This window comes from Cebus imitator, unplaced genomic scaffold (assembly GCF_001604975.1).
Source record: "Cebus imitator isolate Cc_AM_T3 unplaced genomic scaffold, Cebus_imitator-1.0 Scaffold434, whole genome shotgun sequence".
In the NCBI taxonomy this organism is placed as follows: domain Eukaryota; kingdom Metazoa; phylum Chordata; class Mammalia; order Primates; family Cebidae; genus Cebus; species Cebus imitator.
Window position 1 is genome coordinate 854,630 of NW_016107749.1, and position 11,255 is coordinate 865,884.

General features: G+C 47.5%; 1 protein-coding gene across 7 annotated transcripts in view; it reads left to right on the top strand.

The window, feature by feature from the left end:
* BICDL1 (BICD family like cargo adaptor 1) overlaps positions 1-11,255 on the top strand; it is a 107,514-nt gene that overhangs the window by 87,934 nt on the left and 8,325 nt on the right. For 3 of the 7 annotated variants that reach the window (XR_001819569.2, XM_017510221.2, XM_017510220.2), the window contains 4 exons: positions 739-918; positions 1,618-1,836; positions 3,233-3,376; positions 10,139-10,269. Coding sequence is in view for 5 of the 7 variants with exons in the window: in XM_017510221.2 (XP_017365710.1) it covers positions 739-918; positions 1,618-1,836; positions 3,233-3,376; positions 10,139-10,269 (674 nt within the window). In the remaining 2 variants the exon portion in view is untranslated. The remainder of the gene's footprint in view (positions 1-738; positions 919-1,617; positions 1,837-3,232; positions 3,377-10,138; positions 10,270-11,255) is intronic. The other 4 variants (XR_005197133.1, XM_017510222.2, XM_017510223.2 and 1 more) reach the window with 2 other exon arrangements.

Sequence of the window (11,255 nt, forward strand, 5' to 3'; positions counted from 1 at the left end):
TAGCTGGGATTACAGGCACGCGCCACCATGCCCAGCTAATTTTTTGTAGTTTTAGTAGAGACGGGGTTTCACCATGTTGACCAGGATGGTCTCGATCTCTTGACGTCGTGATCCACCCGCCTCGGCCTCCCAAAGTGCTGGGATTACAGGCGTGAGCCACCGCGCCCGGCCTCTTTTTTTATTTCTGTGTTTCTCCTTTATCTTTTTTTTTTTCCCCTTACATTGTTTTTGTTAAGAAAATGGAGTTGTTTGTCCTGTAGAATTTTCTTTTATTTGAGATGGAGTCTCACACGGTCACCCAGGCTGGAACGCAGTGACACAATCTCTGCTCACTGCAACCTCCACCTTCCGGATTCAAGTAATTCTCCTGCCTCAGTCCCCGAGCACCTGGGATTTCAGGCACCCACCACCATGCCCAGCTAATTTTTGTATTTTTAATAGAGACAGGGTTTCAGCATATTGGCTAGGCTGGTCTTGAACTCCTGACCTTAGGTGATCTGCCTGCCTCGGCCTGCCAAAGTACTGGGATTACAGGCATGAGCCACCACGCCCGGCCAGAATTTTCTAGATCAGGATTTTGCTGAGTGCATCTCCTGATGCAGTTTAACACGTTCCTCTCTCCTGTTTATTTTTCTGTAAATTGGTGGTTGGACCCAGAAGCATGATCAGGTTGAGGGTCAGTTTGTCTCGGTTTTTGTGTTTGGTAAACCTCACTACCATTTGCTCTTCCTTTGAAAGCTGCACCAAAGCCAGCTGGAGCTTCAGGAGGTGCGTCTCTCCTGCCGACAGCTACAGGTGAAGGTGGAAGAACTCAACGAGGAGAGGAGTCTGCAGAGCTCTGCCGCCACCAGCACATCCCTCCTGTCAGAGATTGAGCAGAGCATGGAGGCCGAGGAGCTGGAGCAAGAGCGAGAGCAGGTGCTGACCTGCCTGTTACCCCACAGGAGAGGCTCCCTGGAGTTGCTCAGGGCCCATCCTCCCTAGTGCTCAGCTGCCAGCCTGGCAAGGCTGTGCCCCTGTGCCTGTGTCAGCCCCTTGGCCTGCTGGCTAGAGTGTTGTGAAGCAGGCCTTGATGTAGCATGTCCCTGGCCCTTCATTTTCCACCCACCTTATCCATTAAGGCATTGAATTGCTAGAGGACAGAGTATCACAGGTACAGCCAGTTCCCAGTCATTGTCACCCCAGTTCCTCTTAGGAAATGCTTGTGCCATCAGCTCCATACCTCTTATATTGACAGAGTTCCAGAGCAATCATGATCCATCTTCCCCATCTAATTGGTTTCTTTTCACACTTTTTGTAATACCTAGAACCATTCATTCTACTAATTGGTTTCTGACTCCCACCAAACTGATTACATAAAGAAGTGATTTATTCTGCAAATGGAAGAAGCTAGAGAATGGGGAAAATAAGAAGTTGGAGTCTATATAGATGTACTTGGCTCAGAATAAGTATTATTTCTTGGGACCAATAAGTTAAAAAAACAAACAGAACAAAAAGCCCTTTCTCCTCGAACTAGTGTCTTGGGTGTCAGTATTTTGGGTTCAGATGCTAGAAAAAGATGGCCAGATGGCAGTTTTCTCTAGAGTCCATAATGAAGAATAATTCTCTGTGGAACAGCTGAGACTGCAGCTCTGGGAAGCCTACTGCCAGGTTCGCTATCTGTGCTCACATCTTCGAGGCAATGACAGCGCTGACTCGGCCGTCTCCACGGACTCCTCCATGGACGAGTCTTCAGAAACCTCGTCTGCCAAAGATGTGCCAGCCGGCAGCTTGCGCACTGCCCTCAACGAGCTCAAGAGACTGATACAGAGTATTGTGGATGGCATGGAGCCCACGGTAAGAGGCCAGTCTGAGATGGTCCTTACCCCACAGGAGCTGGCTATTGGCAGGTTAGAACCCAGTACAGAAGGTGAGATCAGCCCTGGAACTGAAACCCTATGAAATATCTCCAAGAATTTCTTCTGAGCCCTTACTGTTTTGTTTTGTTTTGTCTCGTTTTTGTTTTTGAGACAGAGTCTCACTCTGTCGCCCCAGCTGGAGTGTAGTGGCACAATCTTGGCTCACTGTAACCTCTGCCTTCCGGGTTCAAGTGATTCTTGTGCCTCAGCCTCCTGAGTAGCTGGGATTACAGGCACTCACCACCATACCCAGCTAATTTTTTTACTTTTAGTAGAGACAGAGTTTCACCATGTTGGCCAGGCTAGTTTTGAACTCTTGACCTCAAGTGATACACCCATCTCAGCCTCCCAAAGTGCTGGGATTGCAGGCGTGAGCCACTGTGCCTGTCCGTGAGCCCTTATTGTTTGAGAACACCAACTACTGGTGTGATGAAGCAGAGGGGCCAAGTGTCAGGGCTCCAAAGTCAGCTTCCTGCAGACACCAGGTACACATGGAGACCTTTTCTTCAGGTAGTAATACACAGACAATGCGGCTTCCAGTTTAAATTTCCTTGGAAATTTTGCATATAGAAGTTTGGATACAAGTAAAAACTATAAATTGCTATTCTGTAGCCATTTGGTCCTAGTGGTAGGGTTAGCTGTGAATTGGCAAAAGTAAAAGATCTGAAGCTTCCACTAAAAGAATGTAAATGAGCACAGAAAGTTGAGAAGATCAGTTCTAAGAAGATCAGCTCTAGAATCCCAGATGTGGCCACCTATGGAGGAGAGGACTGTTTCCATGGGCATCCTGGGCAGACTGGCATTTCTTCCGGCTTCATGACAGATTTCTCCCTGACTTACCCTCTACTCACACTCCTACCTTTTGGGCTATTATTTCTCCTCATGTTCCATCCTCCTACAGAAAAGTTGTGTCTTTCTACCTGTATTGGGTAAAGTAAGATGAAGGACAGCTGTTCTGTCTGATCATGCGGTGTTGATTTGTGGAGGTATTGTAATGTGAGGCCAGGTCATTGTGGGAGAAGAGAGCTATCAGACTGTGGTATGCTGTTCACGCCACACAGCTTCCTTTTCCTCAAGCCTGAAACAAAAGTGAACATCTGCTTACAGGTTGAAATTGAGCAATCTCTCTTCTCCACCCCTTCTTCCTTCCATCTTTTGTCTCTGCCCTCCTTTTTCTCTTTCCTTCCATCTTCCCTACTCTTTCCCCATACCATTTCTCTGCTGTCCCCCATTTCTCCTTTCTTTCTCTCTCCCCACTAACCATCTCTCTCACCCCTCCCCATCTCTCCTCTACCATTACCATCACTGTCTGGCTGTCTTTCTTTTGCTGTCAGAGCTCCCGGAGACTTGATGATGACTCCTTAGAAGAACAGATAAGGCAGACCAGTGAGGACTCAAGAGCCCTGAGAGAGCTCATGGAGGGAGAGAGGGGTAAACTGAGGCAAAGCCTAGAAGAGCTGCAGCGACTCCACAGTCAGGTGAGCACCCCCACCTTCAGTCCAGTGCAGGGCATGTGCACCTGCCTCTGGCTCTCGCCGGACCCTTGTGAGTTTCTCTCTCCCACTTCTGTATGAAAAGTGGCTCTCCTTCATCATATCATTAGGGAATGGTGACCTGAAGTTGAAGTAAACTGAGTGTCTTCAAGAGAAGAATGCAGTCCTTTAGTTTGGCCTAAAGTAAAATTGACAGGAATAAGAATAGCTGCCCCTCCATTTCCTCCACTGACACTCTCTCTGCCTTATACAGAGCCAAAGTTAATCTGACTGGAAGGTGCTGACAGCCCTCCAGCTATTTACAAATGCTTTTCCAGCAGCTGCTGGGCAGGGAAGTTTGCAAACCAAGGAACAATTGATCTTGACAGCACAGTTCCCTTTTGTAAGCGCCATCACCTCTCTCAGCCTGTTCCTCAGCTTTAGAAGAACTTACTGCTATCCTTGCTGTTGATTTCTCCTTTGATCATGATTTTCTCTCTCAAATGAGAGATAAAATCTCTCAAATGAGAATGCTGGAGAAGGACATTTATATTCTGATCTGAAAAACTTTAAAAGATTTATAGGCAGCCCCACCCAAAAAGGAGCTTCTAAAGTCTATCCTAGGAGATACATAAAGGCTCTGCATTTTGACTATGGTCATGTGTAGAGGTTCTGTCCTGCTGGGGAGTAGGGGCTGGGGTGGCACCAAACCAGTAGCTTCTAAACCTGCTCCTGACCCTCTCCTTTCCTGGCTCAAAGCTGTTCATTCATTGTTGCTACATGAGGTTTCTTTGAGATGGAATTTAATTCTGCCTTTCACTTCAGTCAGTATTTCCTCTTTTTTTTTTTTTTTTTTTTGTTTCTTTTTGAGGCAGGGTCTCACTCTGTTGCCCAGGCCAGAGTACAGTGGTGCAATCACAGCTCACTGCAGCCTTGACTTCTGGGCCCAAGCAATCCTTGCACCTCAGCTGCCCAAGTAGCTGGGACTACAGGCATGTGCCACCATGCCCAACTAAATTTTTGTATTTTTTTGTAGAGATGAGTTTTCACCATCTTGCCTAGGCTGGTGTCGAACTCCTGGGCTCAAGAGATCCACTCACTTCGGACTCAAAATGCTGGGATTACACGTGTGAGCCACCACATGCAGCCCCTGTTAGTACATTTCAAATATCAAGTATCTTTACAGAAAGAAACTTACATTTCAAATATCTTTATAGAAAGAAACTCCCCTTTTTGGGGGATTATCCCATTAGTCTTCCTGATATTTTCTTGGAAAATATTAGGGGACCCACCTCCAGCCACCTACTGTCCTCTTCCTTCTGTGAGTGACCAGATAACAAGGACACAAAGATGCCATTTCAAGCAGTGGCTTTGCAGGCACAGTGGCTCACACCTGTAATCCCAGCATTTTGGGAAGCCAAGGCGGGTGGATCACTTGAGGTTGAGAGTTTCAGGCCAGCCTGGCCAACACGGCGAAACCCCATCTCTACTAAAAATAGAAAAATTAGCCAGATGTGGTGGAACACACCTATCATCCCAGCTACTCGGGAAGTTGAGGTGGGAGAATTGCTCGAACCCAGGAAGGCAGAGGTTGCAGTGAGCCAGGATTGTGCCACTATACTCCAGCCTGGATGACAGAGTGAGACTCTGTCTCAAAAAAGCTGTGGCTTGCTTGCAGCCAAATGCTGGAGACTGGGGTTAGGCAGCCACAGACATTCACCAGCCTGAAACCTAAGTTCTTCAGCAGGTAATTTGGCCAGAAAGTGATTCAGATTAAGAGACAGATCTTCTAAAATGGAAAAATAAAATGCAGGAGAAAGTTGGATCTAAAAGGTCCTTGCATTAATAAAAGTTTTAATTTTAAAGCCTATTTAAATTTCCATGGGGTGCTTCTGTTTATGAGTTCTTTGATATTAACTGGTTTTGTTGTTTTGTTTATCAAAATTATAAAACCAGAACCCCATCGTGAATGGAAGGGGGCATTATTTTATTCAGAAACATAAACATATTGTAGGTTGCCAAAATTCTATTGTAGAATATTTAGGGGCCAGGCGCAATGGCTCATGCCTGTAATCTCAGCATTTTGGGAGGCTGAGGTGGGCAGATCACAAGGTCAGGAGTTTGAGACCAGCCTGACCAACATGGTGAAACCCCGTCTCTACTAAAAATACAAAAAATTAGCTGGGCATGGTGGTGGGTGCTTGTAATTCCAGCTACTCAGGAGGCTGAGGCAGAAGAATCACTTGAACCCAGGAGGCGGAGGTTGCAGTGAGCCGAGATCGTGCCACTGCACTGCAACCTGAGTGACAGAGGGAGACTCTGTCTCAAAATAAATAAATAAGTAAATTTTTAGGAAGCCATTTCCACCTGGAAATTTTCCTTAGAAATTCAGCCAATAATGGTTTAGGCCAATTCCTGTCGATTCTGTTTCAAATAGTTCACCAAGCAAAAGGTTGTACTCATGTCCCACCGGGATATAAAATTGAACTTCTCCTGTAGGTTATCTCTTCCCAAATGTTCAGTCAAAGCAGAACACCTCTCAACTGCACTGCACCTACCAAAGCCACCTCATGGAGAGTAACACTGGCCTCCCAAGGCAGGCGTAGGGTGCAGATTGAGTCCCAGAATGACTGCCAAAATTGCAGCCATCACGGTAGGCATGGCATTCCTCATGCAAGGTTGGTTCTGCATCCACTGACACCCACTTGCATGCCTAGTACTGCACTAGACACTGAGAGCCACCAGATGGATGTGCAGGGCACCTGCTCTCCAGGACCTCACAGTGCCATGCCATGAGGACAGTCAGAGCCATCTCTGAGCCCTTTTAGGGGCAGGGCCCAGACATGGTGAGGTGGGATTGAGGTTCTAGCACACAGCTCCTGGACTGGGCTCAAAACTCATCTGATGGCTGACCCAGCCTCTAAGCCTGTTACTTTCCTACCTGAGAGTGTTCTCTCTCTTGGAAACTAGGCCGGAGGCTGACGGGCCTGAGAACTGGCTGCGGTCCTCACTTATAACATGTTCATATTCTAGACTAATCATGGAAGATCCCCTAGGCCAAAAATGTGGGGGCTAGAAGCCTACCCAAACTTTTAAATAAAAGAAAACTTAGGTTTAATTTGACTGGTAATTATTTTTCAGAAGCAAAATCCATAGCCAGACCTGAAGACTTGCCGGCACCTGTTACTGTGCTTAAGGAACAAAGTCCTTCCCATGGTGTTGTGCCCCCTTTCATCCCACCCCCATCAGTGGCAAGGAACTGCCCCCTCCTCTGTTCTCCGTATGGCCCACCCCTCACTTCTGGTGTGCATGGAGCAGCTGCTAGGATGCAGGGGATCTTCCATGATTAGTCTAGAATATGAACATGTTATAAGTGAGGACCGCAGCCAGTTCTCAGGCCCGTCAGCCAGGTGATAGGAGGCTCAGTAAGAAACATCCCAGTTCTGTTGTTTGGATCCTTCATGCTTGACTTGAGTGTACACTTGTTACTCCAGAAGGGGCATGAACATGCAGAGAGCGAGTGCTGGGAGCCTGTGGGCTTCTTGTCATATCTGGGTGCCTCTCTGAAATCTCAGCATGGCCCTCTCCTCCATCCCCCATCCTCCTAGCTCCTGCCCTATTTCAAGACCTGCATCCTTTCACACCCTGGCTGTGGTCACCACTTCCCAATTTATCTGCCTTCCCTCAGCCCGCCCACCCTCACATGCTTTGGATTGATCTTCCTGAAGCGTGACTTGAAAGTGGGACGCCCCTTACAAGTTTTGGGTGGGTTCCCATTATCAAATGGCAGGAAGCCTTGAGCCCTTGTGGCCATGCAGTCTGGCCGCTTTCCAGCCACACAGCCTCTGTCCCTCTGGTTTCCCTCTTGCCCCATTTGCTTTAGCAGAACTGAACGTAGGATATAAAGGGCAGTGGCACACGCTCCCCATGCTACCCCCATCTGGGCCTTCTCCCTAGCTTTCTCTGTGCCCACAAGGCCCTTCCCTCCTGCCTGTCCATATCTCCATGCTACTCATCCTTCAAGTTCCCAATCCAGCTTCACTTTCTCCTGAAACCCTCTTGATTCCCTTCCTCATGGAGTACCCCGGCTCTGTCTTGTCACAGTTACCCTGCTCACATCTCGTCTCTGTCAAACCCTAGACCCCATAAGGATGAGTTCAAGATCTGATTTAGCCTTGTCCTCTCCTAAAGCATCTAGCACAGTGCCTTGCTTAGAATAAGCACTCAGATATTGTTGAACGAAAGAGCAAATTAAGCCCTCAATATCTGGCTTTGGGATGTTTTCTTTGCTACTTAATTTCGGAGACACAACCTTATTTGGGAAAAGTGGATTTGGGGGTGGATGTAACCTAAGTCTTTGTATAACAAGCCAGCTCAGTTCTCATGACAGCAGTGATTAGGTCCCACCTTGCAGGAGGGAGGAGAGAGTAGAGCTTACAGCAGTATGCCAAGCATTGCACTGAGCCCGTGATGTCATTTATCTGGTCGTACTCCTCAACAACTCAGTGGTGAGAAATAACTATTTCTATTCCTGCTTTTTATGAAAAGTGTATAGCTCAAAGAGGATAAGTGCCTTGTCACCTCTCCCAAGGCACATGTCTGGTAAGCTATAACTCTACCAGGTTTTTTAGGCCAAAGTAAAAAGTTCTTCTGAAGGAGTTTTATTTTGAGTATATTAAAAGTTGGCTTTTCCTGCCTAGCATGTAGTTTTACCTGTCCCTTACTTGGCTGGCAGAAGGTCTGACTGGCCCACAGCTGGCCCAAGGCCATGTCAGGTCTCTTTTGGTCTAAGGAGGTCTGGCTGTCTCTACCAGGTGCTTTGTGGGTCTTGAGTCCTGGCCTATCAGGCTGCAGAGTCTACTGATAAATACGGGGAGGCTGTGCTCTGCCCTGGTGCCTTGTCTGCCTCAGGGTTGGATGCATGTGTGTGCTGGGGAGCCACAGGTGCTCTAGCCTGTTATTCCCCAAGGGTACCCTCCCTACCTACCCAGCTGTCCCTACCAGGAAAGCTGCTCCTTTGGGCTATTCTCAGTACAGAGCACCCAGCCCTGATGTTCCCTGCCAGACTCTGCAGAGTACAAAACCCATTGCTTATAGTAGCAACAAATTGTCTTCCTGTCCCTCTTCACTGTTGGGTGTCCTCTGAATTCCTTCAGAGTGTCTGCTACCCCAGGGGCTGGCAGCTCTGCCATCTCAGTCTGGGGAGTGTCTGAAGTATATTGATTTTCAGACACTTCAGTATCAAGGGAAGCTTGATCTTCAGGCTTACACGTAGGGCCTTTGCTCAGTTTCATTCTAGCTGAAGAGGATTAGACCTGGGACTTGAAGAATAGATGAGTATACTGAAAGGTGGCAGCTGTCCCCTTGTGAGAGGGAGGAAGACCTGTATGGATGGATCCCCTCTTAGAAAAATGTCAAAGTATGCGTAATATTTAACATGAAGGCAAGGTTAGGCATCCTGACTCATGTCTGAGCCTATCAACTGAGAAGAAGGGGCTCCCGCCCTTTCATTAGTCAAATATTTATTGAAAGCTCTACCAGGCAGGGTTTCTGGTTGCAAACAGCAAAAATGTGCTCTGCCTAATGTAACCAGAAAGAGAATATATTAGATCTATAGCTTACAGAATCAACAGGAAAGTGGGAGAACTCGGCTCCAAAACAAGAAAAGGCCATAGGAAAGGGACAACAGAAACAAACTGCCCTCGTTAGTAATTCCCCACTCGCCTGGGGCTTTGCTGTGCTCAGAGCTGCAGTCCCTGGAAAGGGGTATAACTGGCAAGTTTGGTCACAGGCCTGTGCCCAGGCTGCCTGGGAAAGGAAATGTCTTTCCCATTGGCTTCTTGAGTTGGAGATCGAGCCTTGTCTCACACCAAGTCTCACACAATTAGGAATGCCCCTTTCAAAATAGGAAGAGAGTTTGAATGATGACTAGCCAAAAAATGACAATTGTCTACTGCTTTGGGATTAAGCACCACAGCCAGGCTCTGGGATGCGCACAGATGGACGTGACACGCTTCCTGCCATCACACAGATTATGACGTACACAGGGTTACCATACTATGGGGCAGGGGAAGCTGTGGTCCCTGATGGAGCCACTGGAGGGGTGCCTCACTGCCAAAGGTTGACTCCCAGCTGGGGCACGAGGACCAGAGAAGGCTGGTGCCCTTCCCTGATGATGCACAGACCACAGAAAAGGTAACAGGTTTGAGGTGAAAGATGATAATGTCATTTAGGTGTCCAGGTTCCCTGTGGCTTTCACGTGGGGAGCTGAATGAGGAAGAATGAAAGAGAGCTGGGCTGTGCCAAGTGCTGCTAGAGACGAGAGCAGGGTCTCAAGCTTTGGAACCATCCAGGGCTCTGTTGATAGCAGCATCCATGTTGAGTGGAAGATGATGGGAAAGGAAACTGGATTTCCTGCCCTAAAAAATGTGTGTCATGATGCACTTATGGTCTTCTTTCACTCATTACCTGGAGTGCCTTGAGATGAAGGAGGTAGTATGCTGTGCTGAGGGCAAAGAGGATCTGGCCTATGGCTGCAAGTCCAGGGCTGAATTTCCCCCAGCTCCCTTGCCACTGAGCTCAAGCCTAGCATGTGGTACCCTTTCTTCAAGACAGACAGGCTGTCCCTTGGAGCAGAATGGCAGTGGAATGCTATCAGCCTGCACCCCAACACATGTTACCTGGGCCTGCCTAGGGTCTCTTTCTTCCACTTTTCTTCTTTGAGGGAAAACCACCCAGGTCAGTGATACCATGTTCATTCCCTGTTAGGTGACACTGCTGAGTGTGGAGATGACTGCCCTAAAAGAGGAGAGAGACCGACTCAGAGTGACATCTGAGGACAAGGAGCCAAAGGAGCAGCTTCAGAAGGCCATCAGGGACCGTGACGAGGCCATTGCAAAGTGAGTAGGGATGGCTTCACTTTATTTATTTATTTATTTTTATTTTTTTTTTTTGAGATGGAGTTTCGCTCTTGTTACCCAGGCTGGAGTGCAATGGCGCAATCTCGGCTCACCGCAACCTCCGCCTCCTGGGTTCAAGCAATTCTCCTGCCTCAGCCCCCCGAGTAGCTGGGACAACAGGCGTGCACCACCACGCCCAGCTAATTTTTGTATTTTTAGTAGAGACGGGGTTTCACCTTGTTGACCAGGATTGTCTCGATCTCTTGATCTCTTGACCTCGTGATCCACCCGCCTCGGCCTCCCAAAGTGCTGGGATTATAGGCATGAGCCACCGCGCCCAGCCCACTTTATTCTTAAGATGAAGTTGAGTATATAGAATTGAGCAGAGGCTCATTTTTTAAAAAGTAAATCACACAAAAGAATACAAAGGTAAAAGAGTTTCCCTGCTGCCTATCCCTACTCCCATTTCCATTCTCCTTTCCAGAGAGATGCTAGTATTGAAAATTCGGTATGCATTTTTTGCAGTTTTTTTCTAATGCATATGTAGGTGTATAGTAAGCATTTTCTAATGCATATGTAGTTGTTATGTGTTTTTAGACATCATGATACTCTACATGTCTTGCTTTCTTTTGCACTTATATCTTAAAGAACTTTCCAATTTTTTTTTTTTGAGACAGAGTTTTGCTCTTCTTACCCAGGCTGAAGTGCAATGGCACAGTCTCAGCTCACTGCAACCTCAGCCTCCTGGGTTCAAGCGATTCTCCTGTCTCAGTCTCCCAAGTAGCTGGGATTACAGGCACCTGCCACCTCACCCGGCCAATTTTTTATTTTAGTAGAGCTGGAGTTTCACCATGTTGGCCAGACTGGTCTCGAACTCCTGACCTCAGGTGTTCTGCCAGCCTCAGCCTCACAGTGTTGGGATTACATGTATGAGCTACCGCACCCAGCCTCCAATTTTATTTATTTATTTATTTATTTTTTTTTTT